Source organism: Ambystoma mexicanum, chromosome 10 (genome assembly GCF_040938575.1).
Source record: "Ambystoma mexicanum isolate Mex_15411 chromosome 10, UKY_AmexF1_1, whole genome shotgun sequence".
NCBI classification, from domain to species: Eukaryota; Metazoa; Chordata; class Amphibia; order Caudata; family Ambystomatidae; genus Ambystoma; species Ambystoma mexicanum.
The window spans coordinates 1,404,461,263-1,404,485,299 of record NC_090932.1 but is presented as its reverse complement, the minus strand read 5'-3'; the positions used below and the strand labels follow the sequence as shown (position 1 = coordinate 1,404,485,299).

At 47.7% G+C, this 24,037-nt stretch overlaps 1 protein-coding gene across 1 annotated transcript in view; it reads left to right on the top strand.

Moving 5' to 3' along the window:
• ACACB (acetyl-CoA carboxylase beta) overlaps window positions 1–24,037 on the top strand; it is a 3,851,763-nt gene that overhangs the window by 2,128,889 nt on the left and 1,698,837 nt on the right. The window contains exon 31 of the mRNA XM_069619430.1: window positions 9,290–9,389. Coding sequence (XP_069475531.1) covers window positions 9,290–9,389 — 100 coding nt within the window. The remainder of the gene's footprint in view (window positions 1–9,289; window positions 9,390–24,037) is intronic.

The following is a 24,037-nucleotide window of genomic DNA, read 5'->3' as shown; positions in this document are numbered from 1 at the left end:
AGAAAAGTTAGGGTAGATATCACTGCCACCAGCCAAGTCTAAATGTTAAAAGAGCAAAACAATGCTCTAAAAGGTACAGATAAAAAGGGATACAAATTAACCCTTTCCAGTACTCCATGGAAGATGGGGTGTACTGGATCTGTGGTAGATTGACGGTAGTCGCCTCAGAAATGGAGTCGAGGGAAGTCTCAAAGACAACCCTGTGCCACGGCACTGAAGGTGCTGTGTGACACACAAAAAAAGAAGGGGGCTACTGAAGTTGTGTACTTCAGAGTCCACAATCACAAAAACAGGTAGAAACACATAGCAAAACACAGGTAAGAGAGGGGGAAAAGCTCTCACTCTTACCAAGTGGAAAAAATAAACTCCAGAAGTCCAGCAAAGCTGCTGGGGGACTCACTAGGTGAGGGAAATTAGCCATAAACGAGAATTCTCCCTAACAACGACTTGCTCATCACAGGGGAAATCCCCGTAATTTGCAGATCCAACATTCAAAGAACAATCAACCTCCTCCTTCAATTGGGCTTCTCAATAAACGAGAAAAAATCAAGCCTGGTGCCAAACACCTCGAAACAGTTCCTAGGAGCTGTCCTAGACACCAAGGACGGGTTGGCCTTTCCATCAGAGGAAAGAATTCGGAATCTGTTACTGCAAATTCCTCAATATCAGTCCGGTCGCCAGATAAGGGTGCGCAAAGTGATGTGTTTACTAGGCATGATGGCATCATGCATTTACCTGGTGCCCCACGCGCGCCTGCGCATGCGTCCCATGCAGGAATGGTTGGCGAAACAGTGGTCTCAGGCAAGTGGTCAGTGCGACGATCTAGTGGTCGTATCGCCAACACTAGTCTTCGCTGGTGGACAAGAGAGAATCTTTCAGAGGGGAAACCCTTTTACGATCCAGAAATACAGGCCATCACAACAGATGCTTCCCTGTCAGGTTGGGGAGCACACCTCCTTCACCACACAGCGACTCAGAATCGCATCAACCTGCTAGAACTTCTGGCAGTCTTCAGAGCACTTTGGGCGTTTCGAACGCCACCTATCCAACCTGTCAGTGCAGATCCTAACAGACAGCATAACGGCAATGTTTTACATAAACAAACAGGGGGCACTTGTTCGCCAAATCTGTCCAGGCTTGCCCAGAAAATTTGGATAGGGGCACTCAGACGGAACATTTACCTGTGGTCTCAACATGTTGCAGGGGAATTCAATTCACTAGCGGACACTTTGAGCAGAGATCCCCTCCCAGAAGAACACAAAGGGTGTCTACACAAAGAAGTCATAGGAGACCTCTTCTCTCAGTGGGGTTTCCCCACTATAGACCTATTCGCCACAAGCGAAAACAGACAATACCCAGAATTCGGGATGTTTGCCTACGCTTTTCCACCAACCCCTCTGATGAGGAAGGTGGTCAACAAGATACACAGGGAATCAATGACGCTCATCCTAGCTGCTCCTATGTGGGTGAGACAACTCTGGTTCCCGCACCTGCGCAAACTGGTGGTGTGCGAACCCATCAGACTCCCGTGCTGGTACAGCCTACTCTCCCAGCATGGAGGACAAACAGTGCATCCCCAACCCAACTCGATGAACTTGGCAGCATGCAGTCATAGAGTTTGGCCATCTCAATTTACCACAGAGATGTATGGACATTTTAAAAGAATCAAGAAAACCTAACACAAAGCACTGTTACTTTGATAAGTGGAAAAGATTTGTTATTTGGTGCCAGAATAAACAAGTCAACCCAGTTGATTGCACTCCTTCCAATATTGTCACCTACATGCTCCACCTGCGGGACGCAGGGTTGGTATTTAATTCACTCAAGGTAGACCTGGCGGTGCTGTCAGCCTACACCACCTCCCATAACAAGGTGTCATGGTGGAAAGTGCTAGTTGTTAAAGCCTTCATGGAAGGGGTGAAGAGACTCTACCCTCCAATTTCTAACCCACCTCCAGGATGGGACCTTAATGTGGTGCTTGCCAAACTCATGGGCCCCCCCTTTGAACCCATGCATAAAGCTAGTCTCAAACACCTGACTTATAAGACTGCCTTCTTAGTAGCCATTAGATCCATAAGAAGGGTCAGTGACATTCAGGCTCTGTCAGTGCAGGATCCTTTCTTTACTATACATAAGGATAAACTGGTTTTCCAAACTCACCCTAGGTTCTCACCTAAGTTTATTTCCAAATTCCATGTTAACCAGTCCATTGAGCTACCGGCCTTTTTCCAAGAACCCAAAAGCTCTGCTGAGGTGAAACTACACACACTAGATGTGAGAAGAGCGGTCCTCTACTACGTAGACAAGACCAGACCGCTAAAGATCAACTGTTCGTCTACGTAGCTACAGGCAGAGAAGGACATTGTGTCTCTAAAGGTGCTATCTCTAAATGGATAGTCAAATGTATCCAGCTGTACTGCTCCCTTTCAGAAAAGACACTGCCTTTTACGCCAAGGGCCCACCCACAAGAGGTACTGGGGCCATTCCGGCTTTCATTGCAAATGCACCTCTTGACACCATTTGCAAAGCAGCTACATGGAGCTCTATTCACACTTTTACTCAGCACTACTGCATTGACACTCATTCCAAGACAGATACTCAAGTGGGACAAGCGGTTCTAAGACATTTATTCGCTCATGACGCTTCTCACATCCCACCTCCTTCTTCTAACACTGCTCGCTAATCTATGCACAGCATGTGATCTAAGCAGATTCCACAAGCCTCAGAAGGGATACATTACTCACCGTAATCGTATTTCTGATGCTTGTATCTGCTTAGATTCACATGCGCCCACCCTTCCTCCCCTCTGAGAGAAGGCGCATGGATGCTTGTAGTCTTATCTATCTACTTGGATAATCTGTACTCGCGCTACTCCTCATGCTACCTCATGTCAGAAAAAATACAATCTGAGGGTCCTACACGCGTGAGGGATCATGTGTACAGTGGACGTCACACTAGGTATAGTATTACTGGCACGCCCTAGTTCGACTCCCCTTTTTGAGTTTCGAAAAACAAACTGTAATAGTCCGCAGCTTCCACTAGATGTCGGCCTATGCACAGCATGTGAATCTAAGCAGATACAAGCATCAGAAATACGATTACGTACGACATGGGCGTGCTTGTAACACTACCCTAACATGACGTGTAGTGTGCCCAAAATCCCTCACGCATCGAGGTTCCTCATATTGTTTTTTTCCACCCCGCTAGCTGGTCGCTATAACTCTTTGTCCACGGCCGTTGGTTGTTTAGTCTTCGACTTCCCTTCATCAACGACTACTTCTGCATCCTACGCCGGAGACGACTGCAGATCGCTGGTGCTTCGGTTGAAACTGTCGACCACTTGGCCTCTGCACTCCGGCCAGGCCTATACAGTAGGGAGAGTGAGGCCCAGGGTCCTGATTCATTGTAGAATGCATTCCCCCACCCCCTCTTTTCTCTTCTGGTCGCGCTGTCGCTTCTCACCTCAGCTATGGAGAGGACTCCCTTTAAGTTTTGCCCGTCCTGCAACGGCAAATACCTGTGGAAGGACACTCGCCGAAGGTGGAACAAGTGTCTGCCTCGTGATCACGACGAGCAGTCCTGCAAGTCTTGCCGACTTTTGCGTCCAAAGACGCTAAAAGATCGACGAACGCAGCGGTGGGTAGCCTATGCCATGCATTCCGAGTGTAGCACCCCCGTCGGCGCAGGCGCTTCAAGTGATGAGAATACAAGCGACAGCCATGGATCCGATGTGGAGGCCATTGACCCCCCAAACCCTCCTGCAGAACCAGCAGGTTCCCAAGTGCCCGTCCCCGTCAGGCAGGCCTCTGGCACTGCAATGGGGAGACACAACCCCCCTAGTTCCCTCAACGCACTCGTCGAGGAAGCAAAAGACGCCAACAGGCCCGTCAAAAGTTTTGACAGCGCCCAGCGATCCTCATGATCGGCCGCCCTCCCTGCAACCGTCTGCACGGCATGCGTCCAGGCACTCAACCCATAAGGGCGTCTCAACCAAACACCACAAGAGCGATGATGCGCCTTCTAGAACCCTGAAATCTAAGACGGCTACAGGCTTGTCGAAAATACTCCCCGACTTGCCAGAACTACACAAGAGTCTCGCAGTCATCATTTCGGTGGCAAGTAACCCTCGAGAGACGTCCAAACGTCGAAAGGAGTACTCAAAAGTGTCACAGCCCCTATCTAAGACTATGGCTGAAAAATCTCAACCTCATAAGGACTCCTGCCCTCCAGAAGAGCCCTTTCCCCTTTCAGACCCCTTTGGTTCATCCCTATGGACCAGAGTTAGGTTTGAAGGATACATAAACAAACTTTTCAAATTTGTAGATTTCTCTGAGTAATTCATCACTCCAAGAGACCTAGGGAGGAGTCTGTTCTCACAGGAGGAGGGTTTTCACCTTTCTGAGCCTGATGAATTCTATGAAGGCCCCTATAATCGGGGAGAACATTATTTTGAGGAGACACCAGACCAGTGCCCAGACTGCTTTCCCCCACTACACCAGATCCAGACACCCTTTGTCTAGACCCTCTCTCCTCACCTCCTCTAAGACAAGCCTCACCAATTGACGACCAGATGGCCTTCAATGCTATTCTAAAGAAGGCTGCTGAACACTTGCAAATTGTCACACAAGAGGCAGTACAACATGACAGACATATCTTAAAGGCGAAACCCACCACAAGTCAGGCAATACCACTACTTAATTCTATCAAAAGGTGCATTGCTCCCTCTTGGTTAACCCCATCTCTAACAAGAGCTGTCAATCCTCGAGTCAAATCTTTTTCGACCCTCCCCTACAGACCCGCTGTATATCCGGGGCCATGCCACTCCCGACTCCCTAGTAGTCACTACTAAAAGGAAGAGAGCCGGAGTACCCTTGTCTACGGCTGAGGCACCACCAGACAAGGACTGCAAGAAGTTATACGCCCTCGGAAAGCGCTTCACTAAGCCAGCAGCATATTCCACTAGGATTGCTAATAACACCACATTGCTGGCTAGATATAGTGACGTCCAATGGAATTTACTCCAGGAGGGCCTACAAGAAGTGCCGGAACAGGCACGATCACACCTGCTGGCGGTTGTTTCGAAAGGGAGGCAGGTCAACCAGAATATCTTAAAAAATACTTGGATGCTGCAGAAACAGCGGGACGGACACTGGCCCAAGGTACCCCTCTTAAAAGGCATTCATGGCTCAAGAATCCAGGCTTTAAGCCTGAGACCCAGGCTTCCCTTATTAACAAGCCAGTAGAGGAGACTAACGTGTTTGGAAAGGCAGTAGACGATGCCTTGGAAACAGTGAAGAAGGAGCGTGAGACCTTTAAGTCCCTAAACCAAATTACAGCAAGACCATATCAATAGGGAGGGGGTAGCTCTCGCCGTTCCATTCGGGGGCAATCCTTCCCACGTTCCCTCCACAACCGGTATGGAACAGGGAATGCACCATGGTCCTCCGGACAAGGAGCTACTGCCACGGGTCAATATCAACAAAGGGGACAACGCTGAGGCAAAGGAAGGGGTAGAAACTCCACCCTGCCCCATGAGGCTCCTCGGCTTCTGTTAAAAAATGACTCGCCAATCCTGGTTCCCTCCCATGCCTCCCCAGTCGGGGGACGAATAACATCTTTCATTCCTTCATGCATGGGAGGGGATCACCACAGACCAGTGGGTGCTCAAGACCGTCGGCCATGGTTACTGTATCGAGTTCAGCCAGCCACCTCGATACCGACGACCAACTACCAGACGCCTACCGCCAGTACATCTGAAAATTCAGCTACAAGAGGTGAAGATCTTTCATGAAAAGGGCGCGATAGAAGTCATTCCCATTCTACAGGTAAACAAGGGTATTTATTCCATTTTCCTCCTTGTACCCAAAAAGGATCTCACCATGCGCCCTGTGTTAAACTTTCGCCAAGCAAACAAGTTTGTCAAGCCTCAAAATGTCAGAATGACAACATTGCAGGAAGTAATCCCTCTACTAGCCCAGGGGGATTACATGGCAACATTGGACATGAAAGATGCATACTTCATATTTCAATGTTGCCAGCGCACAGAAAATACTTAAGGTTCATGATAGAGATTAAACGCCATCAGTTCAAGCCCCTTCCCTTCGCCATTGCCTCCGCCCCAAGGGTATTTACAAAGGTAATGGCGGTAGTAATGGCTCACCTGCGCAGGCAGTCCATCCCAGTCTATCCTTACCTCGACGACTGGGTAATAACAGGGTATTTGAATGGAACATGCCTATCAAATACCTAGAAGACGTTAGTTCTCCTCTTCAGTCTCGGATTCTCAATCAACGAGAAGTCGTCCAACTTGGACCCCAGCCAAGTCAAACAATTTCTGGGGGCTCTAATTCAGACCGAAGACAGGCTTGTCTTCCCTTCCAATGAGAGGGTTCAAAACATGCTGTTCCAAATCCCTCACTATGTAGCCAATCGCGAGGTGACAGTATGCAGAGCCATGCAGCTGTTGGGGATGATGGCCTCCTGCATTTACCTAGTCCCACACACATGTATGCGCATGCGCCCCATGCAAGAGTGGCTCTCAAGCCATTGGTGTCAGGCCAGCAGACAATGGGATGATCTAGTGGTTGTCTCGGCAGCCCTCATTCTCTCTCTGAAGTGGTGGTCAAGGGAAAACCTCTTGCAGGGGAAAATCTTCACCACCCCTGCAGTAGAAGCCACTCTCACCATGGACATATCTGACGGGGTGGGGAGCTCACCTCCTTCATCAGACAGCGCACAGCGTTTGGTCCCCAATGGTAGCATCCAACTACATAAACCTGTTGGAATTACTAGCAGTATTGAAAGCCCTGAAGGCCTTTGAGACATAACTACAGGGAAAAACAGTCCTAGTCCTCACTGACAGCCCCACAACCACGTACTACCTGAACAAGCAAGGGGGCACTCACTCTCCAGGCCTATCCGAACTGTCTCAGAACATATGGAAATGGGTACTCAAACACAAGATGTTCCTTCTGTCTCAACGCATTCCAGGGGAACTACCCATAGAGTACAAGTGGCAATTGCACAAAGTCTTTGTTCTCAACGTTTTCACAGGCTGCGGCTTCCCAGAGATCGACCTGTTTGCAACTCCAGAGAATGCACAATGCCCAGATTACACCTCCAGGTATCCACAGAACCGCTCCAAGGGAAACGGTCACTGGATAACATGGTCAGGGAAATTTGTTTACGCTTTTCCCCCGACTCCGCTACTCAACAAGATAGTGCACAAGATGCTTCAGTAACCAGTCACGATGATCCTGTTGGCCCGCCAACCCTGGTTCTCTCATCTAATGACAATGTCAGTCTCCCCTGTGAGGAAACTACCATGCCCGTACAACATGCTATCACAGGACAGGGGGGAAACACTCCACCCATGCCCGCAAACTCTCAATTTAGCGGCCTGGCTCCTGAGGTCATAGAATTCGGACACCTTCAACTTCCTCAAAGATGCATGGACATATTTAGAGAAGCAAGAATGCCTAACACCAAGACATTACTACTCCAGCAAATGGAAACGCTTTGTCATCTGGTGTAATGGCAAGAGCATCAATCCTTTTGAATGCACACCAACACATATTGTCCTTTACCTAACTCACCTGTTAGATTCAGGCCAGGTTTTCTATTCCTTAAAGGTCCATTTAGCTGTGCTTTCAGCATACACCACGTCCCAGAAGAAGGTTGTGTGGTGGAAAATTCCAGTAATTAAAGCTTTTATGGAAGGTGTAAAAAGAATTCATCCCCCTATTTCCAAACTAGCTCCCAGGTGAGACCTGAACGTTGCACTGACCAGACTAATGGGCCCTCCCTTTGAACCAATGCACAAGGCTACACTCAAAGCACTCAACTACAAGACTGCCTTCTTTTGGTGGTGATCACATCAATAAGGAGAGTTGGTGAACTGCAAGCCCGGGTCCTGCGCACTCACCCGCGATTTGCCCCTGAATTCATTTCAAAGTTCCATGTGAACCAGTCCATAGAACTACCCACCTTTTTCCAGAACCCCACTAACGTGGCAGAAAGAAGCCTCCACACACTAAATGTGAGGAGAGCAGTGATCTATTATCTGGAAAAGACTAAACCCCTAAGGCAAACAAACCCGTTTTTTGTTTCAGTTGCAGATAGTAGAGAAGGGGACTTGTCTCTAAATCAGCTATTTCGAAGTGGATCGTAAAATGCATCATACTGTGTTACTCTTGCCAAGAGAGATCTGCCCTTCACGCCTAGAGCACACTCTACTAGGGGCACATGACTACCATAGCATTCATTGCAAATGTTCCTCTTGAGTCCATTTGCAAAGCAGCAACCTGGAGTTCTGTACACACCTTTACACAACACTACTGCCTAGATACACAATTTAGGTCTGAGTCTGAGGTTGGACAAGCAGTGCCAAAACATCTCTTTGCTACTGTACCTTCTCACATCCCACCACCATCTCTGGGTACTGCTTGCCAGTCTATCCACAGCATGTGATTCTAAGAAGATTAACAAGCATCAGAAGACATGCATTACTCAATGTAATAGCATTTCCGATGATTCTAGCTGCTTAGATTCACATGCGCCCACCCTTCCTCCCCTCATGTAGTAGAAGTAACATAGACATCTTACACCTTCTCTCTTCTGTACTCACTCACGCTTACTTTAAGGCTCCCTCACGGCAGAAAAAACACAATCGGAGGGATCTCAACATGTGAGGGATTTTGGGTGCACTACATGTCACGTTAGGGATACTGTTACAGTCACGCCCATGTCAACGTCCCCTTTCGATCTTCGAAAGAAAGATGTAATACTCTGTGATAACCACTAGATGTCGGACTATATGCAAAGCATGTGAATCTAATCAATCATCAGAAATGCTATTACGGTGAGTAATGCATGTCATAAATAGTGTGCCACCTTTATCTGATGGTGTTATGCATATTTTGTTGTTATTCCTTATTGTTTGAATGTCCTGCAAGCGTGCGTATTTGACTTTGTTCTTCTTTATGCTCTCCTTTCTGTTTTCCGCAAAATGGGTTGAGTTTGAATTAGCACCACATTTGGGATATTTCCTTTAGTAGATTTGGCGTTTTCACTGTAAATGTAATGCAGCACTGTGCCACACATTGCGAAATTGAAATAAATTCAGCCTGGTCTACCTGTTTGCAATCGGCAACAAAAGTGTACTTTTACATAAATATGTTGAAAGATGCATAATTGCTTTAATTCAAGAGCCTTTTTAATTCTAAACAAATAAGTGGCTGGTTTAAAATTAAATGACTGTCACACTAATCAAAATTGTTTTGTTTTCTAGGAATTTTGATGAAGTAATTTCTTGTTTTGCTGACCCACCCTTGGACAACCCCTTGTTTAGCGAGGCACGATCTACATTTTATGATGAAGAGGACACTAAGGTTTGTCAATAACTTTACATTCAAAAACTTTGCATAGTGATGATATTGCTCTTAATCTGAATTACTTAAAAATTAGCTGTATCATGTACACACTCTTTCCTTCTCTGTGCTCTCACACTTCATTTCTCTTTCACTTTGTCTCCCTCCCTTACTCTCTCTCTCTCTCACTCCCCCTCCCCCCCTCTCTCTCCCTCTGAAGGATCAAGTTGCATTGACCAGTGCCTGTTTAGTAGAGCCACCCTAGCAGCATGACCATAGAAAAAAACAATATCTTGGAGCAGGGAAGAATGCAGTGTTGTGCATGTGTATGATAAGTAGAATGAGAGCAGCAGTGACAGAACCATACCCTGAGGTGTAGTCCAGCCTTAGGGACACACATTGACACTGCATGTCTCCTGCAGGAATGGCGTTGTCACATTGGGGGTGCATTGTCCAAACAGGGGGGGTGAGAGGGGCACAAGGAAGTCCCATGCACTGTGCTGGGGTTCTGACAGAATGTGTAAGAGACCAGAATACTACTGTCTACAATTATTTGTTTTTATATTTTTTGTTAATAGTTACTGTTTGCATATGCTGTGAGAAATGTAGAAATTCAGCAGCATTTCTAACCAATCAGTGGCAAGCATGCAGAATAAAAAATTGCCTTGCTGCTTACAGAAGAAACTGATAATCGAATTTAGTTTGAGTGTGAAATTGAGTGAGAATTAAGGACATTTGCGAGACATGATCTTTATTCTCGGCAAGAGGAGCTATTTAAAAAAGGGAATTATTTAAGTGTACTAACATCAATTGGCTTGTTTTAACAATTTACAGTCTTTTTTCTTGATCACTTCCAATATGTAGTGTAGTCTTAGACCGTTGCTCAGTAAGAAGAGTAGAGCACGTCAGAAAAACCTAGAATAATCACATAAATTATGTTCTCCATATATTTTCGTGCCAAGATGGACTGTTTGGTACACTACTATTGTACTCCTTCTCTGAGAAAGGGCAAGGGGACAAATACAGGTTCCAGGCTGCTTTGCATAAACTCAAATGGCATTTTGGGAACACAAATATTACTAAAGATCTTTATATTTAACAAATCTCTATGATTGAAGACCTGGATGCTTGAATCACTACGGACGCAATGCACACAGGGACTAGTCCTCATTCCATTTTTCACGACACCCTAACAAACTGTAACCATGAACCACATATAATCCTTCTGAAGCCTCTGGGTTTGAATGTGAGGATACAATAGCTGCAACATCTGTGTTGTCCTATCTGCATGTCCTGCTGGCTTCTGTGCATAATGTTAGTCAATGCTGAGCGCCTACGAGGAGTTCTTCGCTCACTGGGGAACCGCAAGGTGGATCTGTTTGTGCCATGTGTGAACAGGAAGTGCAGACTTTACTGCTCCAGGGAATTTCCTCCAAGAGGAGCACTGGGGGACGCATTTGTGGGGGAATGGAACTTCCAGTTCCTGTATGCTTTCCTACCGATTCGCGTCATCCCCCAAATGATCAGGAGGATGAAAAGGAGGATGAAAAGGTACTAGAGCCAATATGATCATGATTGCCCAGGACTGCCCAGGACTGGGCCAGGGGGACGTGGTACCCTGACCTTCTGGATATGTTATGTTATGTTATTTTGCATTTATATAGCGCCTTATATACCATTGGTATGGTCTGGAGGTGCTGGTAGTTTGAACGCCCTTGGGAACCGAAGTTCAGATCAGTAGAGGGAGTAGAGAGAGTCAAAGGTGCGTGTGGGCACCAGATATGTGTGCAGCTTGTGCGGTATTCGTGTAATAGCGCGCTTCTTAGCGGTAGGTGTGGTGGTTGAGGGATCAGGAGTATGTGTTCGTTCTGGCAGGATTTATCCAGACCGGATGTGGCTGCGTTAGGCCTGAGGAGAACGCCTGGCTGGGGGGTGTATAATCAGCAGTGTTTACATAGAGTGATGTGGAGTATGTGGCGGATGTTGGTATGCGAACAGTTATACCGAATAGTGTCATAGTATCTCTGTGTTCTAGTTGAGTGGTGGTGTAAAGGAGAGAGTAAGCATATGATGGGTTATATTCAAACGTTTTCTGCATTCCAAACCATACTATCTACTTCACACAATTCTATGCGCTCCAGTCCGTTCCATGCACGCCTATCCACTTCATGCACCCAGTCTGTTCCCACATTCCAGTCCGCTCCACGCACTCATGCATTCCAGTTCGCCCTGTGCGTTCCAGTCCGCCCCGTGTGCTCCAGGCCGGACCACGCATGGACTTTTGTCTTCCTCACGCGTGCATTCCTGTCAGGCCCACGCACGCACTTCTGTCTGCACCATGCTCTACGCATTCAGCAGCTCTACGTACTCATCCACTCTACGCAGCTCGTCCGCTGTACGCAGCACGTCCATTTGCTCCATGCACTCCTTCGCTCCATGCACTCCTTCGCTCCATGCACTCCTTCGCTCCATGCACTCCTTCGCTCCATGCACTCCTTCGCTCCATGCACTCCTTCGCTCCATGCACTCCTTCGCTCCATGCACTCCATTGCTCCATGCACTCCTTTGCTCCATGCACTCCTTTGCTCCATGCACTCCTTTGCTCCAGGCACTCCTTTGCTCCAGGCACTCCTTTGCTCCAGGCACTCCTTTGCTCCAGGCACTCCTTCGCTCTAGGCACTCCTTCGCTCTAGGCACTCCTTCGCTCTAGGCACTCCTTCGCTCTAGGCACTCCTTCGCTCTAGGCACTCCTTCGCTCTAGGCACTCCTTCGCTCTAGGCACTCATCCGCTTTATGCCCTTACACGCACTATGCATTCACCCCCTCTATGCACTCGCCCCCTCTACGCACTCGCCCCCTCTACGCACTCGCCCCCTCTGCGCACCCATCCCCTCTGCGCACTCATCCCCTCTGCGCACTTTTTTTTCATATGCACTCATTCGCTCGTATGCGCTAGTCTGTTTGAAATATTTCCCGGCCCTACCCATTAGTCTGTTCTATGCAGTCCTTCACTCTACACATTCTTCCGCTCAGCTCATCCGTTCTATCTGCTTATCCGTTCTACGCACTCACCCGGTCTGTGTAACTCATCCGCTCTAGGCGTTTGTCCACTTTAACCCCTTGCGTGCACTACACTTTCATCTGCTCTACGTATTCACCCACTCTACGCAATCATCTGTTACCCGCACTCACCCACTCCCTGAACTCATCAGCTCCCCGCGCGCATCCGCTTTCCACACTCATCCGCTCTCCACCCTCATCCATTCTCCATACTCCGCCCTCATCCACTCTCCACCCTCATCCACTCTCCACCCTCATCCATTCTCCACACTCATCCGCTCTCCACACTCATCCGCTCCCGCACTAACCCGCTCCCCGCACTCATCAGCTCTATGCATCTATGCATCCGTTCCCCGCACTCATCCGCTCCCGCGCTCATCCGCTCTATGCATCTATGCATCCGCTCCCCGTACTCATCCGCTCCCCGTACTCATCCGCTCCCCGTGCTCATCCGCTCCCCGTGCTCATCCGCTCCCCGCGCCCGCGCTCTTCTGCTCCCCGCGCTCATCAGCTTTATGCACTCATCACTTTCTACGCATTTAACAGCAATATCCTGTTCGATATATTCATCTCTACATTCATCTGTTCTATACACTCATCCGCTCTATACACTCATCCGCTCTATACACTCATCCGCTCTATACACTCATCCGCTCTATACACTCATCCGCTCTATACACTCATCCGCTCTATACACTCATCCGCTCTATACACTCATCTGCTCTATACACTCATTTGGTTTGCACATTCATCTGCTCCAGCGTTCTACACATTCTTCCACACTCACCCGGTCTACACACTCATCTCCTCTACGCACTTCTGCATTCTACGCACATCTCTGTACCTACGCACTCATCCGCTCTACGCATTCGTCCGTTCTGCACACCCAGCTGCTCTACACACTCATCCGCTCAACATACTCATCCGTTCCATACACTCCTCATATCTACACACTCATCCGATATACACACTCATCTGCTCAGCGCATTCATCCGTTTCACACGCTTCATCGATTCTGACGATTTCATCTACTCCATTCACTCCATTCATTCATCATGCATTACATCCATTTAATTGATTTAAATCTCGTTACTGTTTTTGTACGATTTATTCTTATTATCCACTTCACTGCTTTGCTCTACTTTACTTGTTCTTTTTTGTTTGTCTTTTTAGTTTATATTAGTCGTTATTTGATGTCGATTTCTCGCATCTGGTAGTTTGTTGGATTGGTGTCATTGAGATGCTTTTATTCTGTTTGGGTCATTTCGCGTACGGGTCGGTTCTAGGGGAAGAGCGAGGTTTTTAGTAGTTCGCGGAAAGACATTAGATCCTCAGGCCGATGTGGGGTGGGAGTGCGTTCCACAGTGTGGGGGCCAAAGCTGAGAATGAAGATCCGCCTAACCTGACTGAGTTTGTCTTAGGGATGACTAGGAGGCCGGCTGAGCTTGATTTTAGACTGCATTGAGGGTGATAGGGTTTTAGCTTGTGTTGAAGATATTGAGGTCCGGTTTTATGCATTGCTCGATGGGAGATGCATAAGGTTTTGAAAGTCACCCTTCGGGCCACTGGAAGCAAGTGCAGAGTCTTAAGGGCCGGGGAGATGTGATCTCTTGGGCCGAGCGCAAGTAGCAGTTTGGCTGCGGCGTTTTGTGCCCTTTGAAGTTAATTCAGTTGGTAAGCGTGGAGTCCGTGGTAGAGGGTCTTTGCGTAGTCGAGTCTTGATATACCAATTGATTGGACCGCGGAGAGTCTGTTGGGAAAGGAGAGATATGGAAAGGTGCGCCTAAGGGTTTTAAGGTGGTAGTGGCATGACTTTGAGATGTTGTTGACTTGGCGCGAGAGTGTTAGGTCAGAGTCAAGCGTGCATCCAAGGTTTTTCACTGCGTTAGAGGGGGTCGGTGAGTTGCCCATGGCAGATGGCCAGGGTAGTGGGTGTGGAAGAAGTTCGGAATTGCCACATACCATGATTTCAGTTTTGGAGGGGTTTAACAAGAGGTCGCTTTGGGTCATCCAGAGGTCTATGTCAAGGAGGCAGGAGGCGAGGTCAGGTCGGCAGTTGGGTTTTGAGTTCAGGAGTTTTAGAATTAGTTGAGTGTCATCAGCGTAGTTGTAACACAGGATGTTGTGTGAGCGAATTATTGGTGGGAGGGTGATCAAGTAGAGATTGAACAGGAGGGCAGATAGGCATGCTCCTTGTGGGACTCCTGTGTCGACTGGTCGGGCTTGGGAGGAATAGGTGGAGAGTATCGTTATTTGGTACCTATCTTTGAGGAATGAAGCTATCCATTTAAAAGCGGTTCCACGAATTCCTAGGGAGTGGAGGCGGTCAAGGAGGATTGAGTGATTGATCGTGTCGAAGGCGGCGTATAGGTCAAGAAGGATTAATGCGGCGCATCCCGCGGAGTCAGCTGTTATTTTAAGGTCATCCCAGATTGAGGTTAGGGTGGTTTTGGTTCTGTGACGGGCTCTGAAACCTGATTGTGCGGGGTCTAGGAGATTGTTGGCTTCGACAAAGGCATTTAGTTGGGAGTAGGCGGTCCGGTCAATGAGTTTGGCAAGGAACCTGGTGTTTGAGATGGGGTGGTAGTTTTTGGGCTCGAGAGGGTCGAGGGAAGGTTTTTTTAATAGAGGTTTGACATGAACCGTTTTGAATGCGTCGGGAAAGATACCCGAGGAAAGGGAGTCATTTATGATGGATCTTGTGTGTTCTCCTGCGCACGTGGAAGTGAATATTTCTTTGAGGGTTGTGGCCGGGCAAGGGTGTAGGGGAGAGCCCGATGGTTTGCGGGCAGATAGATGTTTGAGAAATTGGTCTGGTGATATTGGACTAAAGGATTCGAATGTCGGTTGCGTAGTGGTCGCAGGCGGTGGGTTGGCCGGAATGGGAGGAGGGTTGCCTGGTGGATGTAAGAGAGCCAGTTTGGTGGTTAGAGCATTTGTTCTTTCGAGAGCCGTGGCGTAAAAGTGGAGAGAGAGTGAGTCGCACAGTGATTGAGAGGGGGTCGGGACGGTCGTAGTGCATGCTGGTTTGGTGAATTCGGACATGATTTTGTGAAGTTCTTTGCTGGGGTTTTTGCAGTTTAGGATTCAGGAGTTGTAGCGGGCTTTTTTTGCTTTCCGGATTTCGGCCTTGTACTGATGAAATGTGTCGGGCCAAGGTTGCGCCGCTCTCCAGGGATTTGTCTTTCTGACATTTGCCTTCTAGGTATTTATATAGTTGTTTAGTGGTTTGAAGCTCAGGTGTGAACCATCTAGGGAACAGGCCACAGCGGGCTGATGGTTTACAAAAGGGTGTGAGCCGCATTAGTGAGGTGTTGAGCCATGAGTCAAAGGCATCGGGGGTTAGTTTATTGAGTTGGCAGGTGGATGGTGGAGATTGGACGAGTGTGTCGGCTAGGTCAGGAACGATTTTTAGTTTTTTCCTACATTTGCGTAGCTTCGGAGGTTGAGATTCGAGTACAGGAAGGGGGTCGGGTGAGAGAATGGCGAAGGAAACAATGAAGTGATCGGACCAGATGATAGGGGTGGGGGGTGTTTAGATGTATCCGGTTGTGGGAGCTAAAGATGGCATCAAGAGTGTGTCCTTTATAGTGAGTCGGGCCGTTTATGTGGGGTTGGAGGTTAATTGCGTCTAGACCGTCAACCAGAGAGTGTGTCATAGGGTTGGTGGGGATGTCGAGCCATATGTTGAAGTCTCCAAGAAGGGTGAGGTTGTGATGGTTTAGTTTAAGGGTGGCAATAGAGTCGCAGAGGTTGTTTGAGAATTGTCTATCATAGCCAGGGGGTCTGTAGATTATTAGGAAGCTGTGTGAGAGCGACGGGGAGAGGGATAGTTTAACGAGGAGTGATTCGCAGGAAGGAATGCAGGGTTGGTTGTCGATGATTGAGGTGTGGAAGTGAGACTTAAAGACGAATGGTATTCCTCCATCTCTAGAGGGACGGTTAAGTGGGATGAGGGAGTAGTCAGGGGGGAAGGCTTCATTGGCGATCAGGGCGAAGTCGTCAGAGAACCAAGTTTCGGTGATGAAAACTAGGTCTGGTTTGTCATAGGCGAGGAGGTCAAAGATGCAGTGTCTATTTTTTGCTACGGATCGGGCATTAAATAGCATGCAGTTCACTTCGGTAGGTGAGGTTGGTGTCAGAGCTGGAGCGCAAGCGGGTTGTGGGGGAGGCAGTGGAAACTGGAGAGGGAGAGGGAGAGGGTGGGGTGGTTGATGATTGATGGAGAAAGTGGGCGAGCAGAAAAGTTGGCGGGTTTCGGGTGGGAGTGGGTGGGTGCGTGTGTTAGGATGATTGGGTTTGGCCGGGGAATTTGAAGATTGGGTGTGGGCAGTTAGGGGTTTCAGTTGCAGTTGGTGAGAAATCGAGGGAGAGGAGTTTCAGGAAGGGTGAAGCGAGGGGGGAAGGTGGTGATTGGGGGAAAGAGGTGGTGGGTCGAGACAGGGGAGGCGAGGAGTGCTGAGAGATTGAGGGGGACCAGGTACGTTTCCTCTTTATTGACTTCGTTGTGATTGGCATGTGAGAGAAGGTATGGGGGTCAGAGGGGGAGAGGGCTGAGGTTTCTGTTCTTGCTAGTGGCGTGCAGTTTTTAGGGAGGGGAAAGAGTGTGGTCGAGAGGGGAAGATGGTAGGGGTTTGTGGGAAAGGTGGAGGGTGGATGGTTGCAGGGCGGGGTGTGCCCGGAATGATAGTGAGTGGAGCGGGCATGATCAATGTCGGTTGGTGGGTGATGATGGGGTTCGGGGAAGCAGTGGCCTTAGGGTGGTTGGCTCGCCATCATGCCCCTCTGGCTTGGTGTTTGGATAGGGGAAGTGTAGGGGATGGGAAGGAGGGTGGGATAATTTGGGAAGGGGGGACGGGAGGCGAGGCAGACCGGAGAGTGGAGGCGGTCCATGGTGGTTGTTTCCAGCAAACCCTGGTGAAGCGGGTTCACTCATGGTTAGCACAGGCTATTGGGAGTAGTTTCAGGTGCAGCTTACACTTTATTGGGCTTTATAAGTTTGGCTATCACTGGGTGAGATTGGTCTTGGTTTCAGGGTTCCACTAAGCAGGGTGATATTATTCACTTATTCTAGGTTTTAATGTACTAGTTTGTACTAGGTTGCAGATATTGGGCCGTTTTTGAGGTGTAGCTAGACCATAGCGTATGCTGATTAGTATGGCCTATCTAGTTGCAACTATAGCACAATTACGGAGTTGGGTAGGCTCTCTTCAAGTAAGCTGGAATACAGGTAAACTATTAGGGAGAAATTGAATGTAGTAACACCGCAGGTATGGTTTTAGGTCGACTTTTAAGTGCAGTTTAGGAGGGCTTTTTAATTGCAGTTCTAGATTCAATGTGTATGCCATTAGGCACACTTCTAGATTCAAGCTAGGGGCACTGTTGGGCCCACTTCTAAATTTAGGTTTTGTACAGATAGGATATTAGGGATGCTTCAGTATTCAGCTAATAACTCAACGCTACTGGGCACACTATTGCACAAGGAGGGATATTATGTAGATGGAGAGGATATTAGGCACCCTCCCAGGTTCAATTTGCACTAAGAGGGTATTAGGGATACTTCTGAATTCAGCTAGGGCAAGTTATTAGTTATACTTCTAAATTTGGGTGAGGTGCGCTATTAGGTCCACTTCTAAATTTAGCTTTGAACAGAGCGGGTATTTAGGGATACTTCTGAATTCCAGTTTTGTATAGAGACGCGTTTAGGCACACTTCTAGATTCAACTTTACACAGAGATGATGTTGGACTGTTAGATAGACTTCTAAATTCAACTGTACACAGGGATGGTATTAGGCCTACTTCAGGTAGGTAATCAGACAGAACTTCTGAATTAAACTTTGCACAGTTCTAAGGCCAGCTTTGGACGGGGGGGATATTGGGTATATTTTAGGTTCGGGTTTGCACAGGAAGGATATTATGTACAGGTTTGCACAGAATGGGTATTAGGTGCACTTCTATTTCCAATTTACACAGAAAGGATATTGGGCACACTTCTAAATTCAGCTTTCGCAGAGAGGCTATAGGGCACACTCCTAAATTCAATTTTCACGGAGAGACTATTGGGCACACTTCTAAATTGAACTTTTACATAGAAGCTATTGGGCACATTTCTAAATTCAACTTTCACAGAGAGGATTTTGGGCACATTTCTAAGTTCAACTTTCACAGAGAGGCTGTTGGGGACACTTCTAGATTCAACTTTTCACAGAGGCTATTGGGCGCACTTCTAAATTCAACTTCACGGAGAGGCTATTGGGGACACTTCTAAATTCAACTTTCACAGAGAGGATATTGAGGACACTTCTAAATTCAACTTTCACAGAGAGGTTATTTGGGGGCACTTCTAAATTCAACTTTTCATAGAGGCTATTGGGCGCACTTCTAAATTCAACTTCCTCTGTCCTCCACATAGTCTTCCCTAGAGGCCAGACCTGTTTAATGGATTGTGTCTTCCCACAGATTCCTCATCTTTGATATATTCTTATCCTGTTTTGCAGTCTCAGGAAGTTTTTTCTACAGCAGAGGGCACTGTGCGGCTGTGAGTCGATGTCCCTCGACAGTTACCATTTCCGCGTCGGGACATGTCAATGATGGTAGAAATAGCATGCACTGCACCGTTGCCTCAGTTCAATTTTTCCGCATGCACAGAACGCTCTCGGAACGGTTTGACTCGCCTCTGCCATTCTAACTACATAATTCTTTTTTAATTTTTCAATAATGTCTACGCCGAAAACAGGCTTTAAGAGATATGTGGACTGTAACTCGAAGATGTCGATCACAGATTTGCACAGGATATTTCTCTAGTGCCTCGGTAAGGAGCACAAAGTCATTGAGTGTGGCTTTTGCCAGTCGATGATCAGCAAGGCCTAAAAAGAGAGCAGGTCGAAACTCACCCTAGGTCGGTCCGTTTCAAAGTCTCCTTCCTCCACTCCTTTGAAGAGCTAATCTTCTGAAGGCAGGAGCTCTACTGGAAGGCCCAAGAAACGCTCCAAACATGCCAAGTGGTCGAGATCTAGGAGCGCTTCCCATCACTCTTAGTCTTCGTCACAAAAGAAATCGAAGAAACGACGCCATCGTCCCTAGTCTTCTGACTCCTCACCCGAAAAGCATCTGTTATATTTCCCCAATAAGACCGCCTCTGTGGCCGAAATAGAATTTTTTTGTCCGAAAATTGACATATTTTCGTAGGTGGCCCCTCCTGCTCCCTTGAAAGAGCTAAAGAGTGGTCCGACCACGTCTTCAAAGACCGTCCGGGAATCGTCAAAGGCTTCGACCCATGTGTCCAAAAGCCCGAACCAGAAGACCTCAGGGATGTTGTCAACCACAGAGATTTCAAAGCCAAAGGCTTCAGTGACTTATTTCTTGAAGGCCTTCGACCTCCGATCCAATTTCAAGTTTTACGCCTCAGTCAAAAAAGGATTTTTTCAAATCCTTTGGGTCCATCTCTGAGGAAGACTTAAAAGATAAAGTTCTTTACCCTTCGGGTATGAACGTTTTGGAACACTTTGTGTTCCAGAAGAATTGATCTCTGATCAATCTTGTATAGAGGACCTAGCTACTTTCCTGAAAGAAGACAGTGGTCTAGATACCTCCCCTGAGTTATGAACAAGGTGACACCGTTTTTTGCGTTGGGAGCATCCCGAAAAGGGCATAACTTGACGATGACCGTACAGACACCCTAGTTAAATGTCCTCCTTTGGAGCATGTGCTGCCTTTCCATGCAAGGAGCATGTGCTGCCTTTCCATGCAACTCTGAAAACCCCCATTGTAGAAAATTGGCAAAAACTGACACCATTCCTGCTGTGAACAACAAGTTGTTTAAAAAGTACAGACTCTCCTCTATTGACCCTGACTTTCTTTCCAGACACCCTACTCCAGAGAGTTGACCATTCCACCAGAAAGGAATAATTAGAAATACGATGCACTTGCCAAAAGGGTATTTTCTGCTGAAAGCATGGCACTGTAAGTTATTAATGCATCTTGTGTTCTTTCGAAATACACATATACTAAAGATACAAGAGCTAAAGACACTCCTCTTTAATCTGCCTACAGAGGCAGCAGAGGTGAGGTTCTCCCGAGGGATTACCATTTTAAACCCTTTCTGCCTGTCATCTAGGCGGTTTTAACACTATTATTGTTAATTGCTTTTAATTGTATCTGCTGCTTCTTAATTTGCACATTGCTTGCTGATCGCGCTTATTTTTATTGGGCAAGTTAAACTAACATTCTTGTATCACGGACGGAACAGTCCACTTTCTATTGTTCTGAGGGGCCGGACGGGCGCAGCGGGTACACTGTGAGCGCGCCAAAGGCGCGCTTAGGGCTTACCCGTCTGTGCCCATCTATGCACGGAATGTGCAGGATGCACAGCATGCAGGCAGCACCAACAAGGTACCTTGTAGATTTGAGCGCAATATACTGATATCTTTGGCCCCTCCCGACACTAGATGGCCCAGTGGTTTTGTGCCACCTCCTGTTACTCTTAAAACTAAACTACAAATTATATTGCGATGTGGCCTTCTGAATACACGCTTGTTAGTTGCCCACTCCATAGATTGCTACGATCCTATATCTAACAATGACTTTGAGTTCCTCTTCTTAACTGAGATCTGGCTGAGAGAGACGCTGGGCCCTTCGATGGTCCAGGCAATCCCAGCAAACTACACCCTGGTCCATTTGGATTGTGTGGCCGCTCACCATGGTTGGGGGGGAGGGCCTTGATCTATGATACTAAATACAAGGTGTCCAACACGGCCCGAAGCACCCCCTAAAAATGGAATACTTCCTGATTCTTATTTTAGCATCCCCTAACGATACTCTCTCTATTCTGCTGGTATACTGTCCTCCAGGAGCAGATAGTGCTTTTTGCACTTTAATTCCTGCGCTGGTACTGGAGCTACAAATTACACATCCCAATCTGGTGGTCATCAGTGACTTTAATCTGCCTATTAATCCTGTTACTGCAGGGAAAGTTGGCAATTTTACGGCTCTTATGTCGGACCTTGGACTCTCCCTGAGGGTAATTAAACCTACTCTCTACCAAGGCAATATTCTGGATCTTACCTTTGCCCCTGAGACGGTCATTGACACGGCTTCTGCTACCCCTGTGCCATGGTCAGACCATTTCCTTGTTCCCTTTTCGATCTCTCTGAAGGCTCCACCCTCTCCTCTGCCTAAGCCTGCCATTTGCAAACGCAGCTGGCTAGTGGTGGCCAACCATGTACTGGTCACTTTTTTGCAAGCTCACTGTGGTCAGGTGGCAAACTGCTCCCTGGCCACCTTGGAAACCACTTTTATAGCAACGGCTGACTTATTAGCCCCTGTAAAAACATGTAAACTAAGTCATCACCCTCCTGAACACTGTTTTTTTAAGGAGCTCAGATCAATTAAATTACAGTGTAGACAGGCAAAGAGGAAATGGCGTACCACTGACTCTGCCGAAGCTAAAATCACCTTTCGTAGTGTTCCCTTCTCTTATCATAAAGAAATTATCAACACTAAGAAAGCCCTTTTCAGCCACACAGTGGAGGTGCCCCTGAATAAACCAACGACCCTATTTGACTTGGTCTATTCGCTCTCTACTCCGGAGACAGGTCGCCCTCTGGTGCCGCCTTTGCAGGTCCTTTGTGATTACCTTTCATCTTTATTTGTGGAAAAAATATTGACTATTAGAGACAATATAAAAGACTGGGCGGAGGCGCTATAAGTTGAAAGGGTACACATTGAGCCCCCCTCGGCCTTGGGGTCGTGGTCTACTTTCCCCCTTTTCTTAGACGCTGATATTCTGACAGTCATTCAGCGCCTAAAGTATGCCTCCCCGGCGGACGCCATACTGCTGGCCCTTTAAAAAGAATCTTCAGGTGATATGTTTGCTCATATTTCCTCCGCTGCTAATCTCTCTTTTGCCACAGGTGTTATCCTGTCTTCCCTTAAGTATGCCTTGGTCATCTCTTTGTTAAAAAAAACCTCCATGGATCCTGAAGTTCTGGCTAATTACCGGCCCATTTCGCTTCTGCCATTTATGATGAAAGTACTGGAAGCTCTGGTTTCCCCTCTGCTGTCCAACTTTCTAGAGTCTTCTCGGTACTTTGATATATTACAATCTGGTTTTTGGCCGGGGCAAGACACTGAATCTGTCTTGAACTCTGTGCTTGTTGACCTGGTGCGCTTGGTAGACCAGGGCGGTGTCGGAGCCGTCTCGCTTTTAGATCTGTCAGCGGCTTTTGACACAGCCGATCATTCCACCCTGGTCTCCCGTCTGCCTGCCGTCGGCGGTCTTTCCGGCCAAGTTCTTGACTGGTTCACAGCCTTTCTTGCCGACCGTTTGCAGTCTGTCTCTCTCCCTCCTTTCCGCTCTGCTCCTGTCTCTGTCGTTAGTGGGGTGCCTCAAGGATCGGCACTCATTCCAATTTTGTTTAATGTCTATATTAGACTCCTTCTGCTTCTTCAGTCACATGGGTTTCCACTATTATTCCTACGCGAACGACACCCAGATCCTGGTCTGTTTGGACCTGACTCAGTCAGAGACTGCTGCTTGACTGAGGAAATGTCTTGAGGAACTACTAGGGGGTTGGTTGACATCCAACTGGTTAAAGCTTAACGCTAGCAAAACTGAGGTTTTAGTTGTTGGTACCACTTCCCCCATTTGTTTTGGACTGCTGACGTCTGGCCTTCCTCTCTTGGCCCCCTTCCCATGCATGTTTTGTTGGTCAGAAACCTGGGGGTTAAACTCACTGCCTCCTTGGCCATGGAGGAGCAGGTGGCGGTAGTCTGCAAGACAGGCCATTTTAAACTCTGGGTCTTACGGCGACCCATCTTGGACCTGAGACGCTTGAACAAGTTCCTCAGGGAGGACAGATTCAAGATGGTCACTCTTTCGTAGGTACTCAGGCCTTTGAGCTCCAGGACTGAATGGTGTCACTCAATCTTCAGGATGTTTACTTTCATGTGCTTATACATCCCGAACACTGAAAGTATCTGAGGTTCCCCATTGGCTGGTCTCACTATCAGTTTTGAGTACTGGCTTTCAAGCTCACCTCCGCTCTGAGTATCTTCAACAAGGTGATGGCAGTAGTGCCAGTGTATCTGAGGAGGGGAGGCATTCACATCTTACCCTACCTAGACAATTGGTTGATTGGAGCTTGTTCTTCCGAACAGGATCTGGAACATCTCCGCAGTACCTGGCACTCTCTCCCCAAACTGGGCTTCTCCCTCAATTTCAGGAAGTCCCAGGTAACTCCTTCTCCGAAGCTGCAATTCATTGGAGCGACTCTGGAGTCTTCCTAGGCTAATGTTTTCCCTCCCTGTCCCCGAGTTGAGGGCTCAGCATATTTTGCAGATAGTAACAAGATTTCAGAATGTCCAACATATGCCAGCATTTCACTTTAAGGTTGCTGGGCATCATATCAACCTGCATTTTCCTAGTGCCAGAAGCCCGCCTAAGGATGATATCCTCCAGTGGGCCCTCAGATCTCAATGGTCACAAATCTCAGGTAAGAGGATGGACCTCCTCCCGAGCAAAGTCGCTCAGGATCTCCTATGGTTGGCCTGTGGAGAGAATGTCAACCATGCTCTGAGATAACTGTAGTCATGGATTCTTCCCTCATGG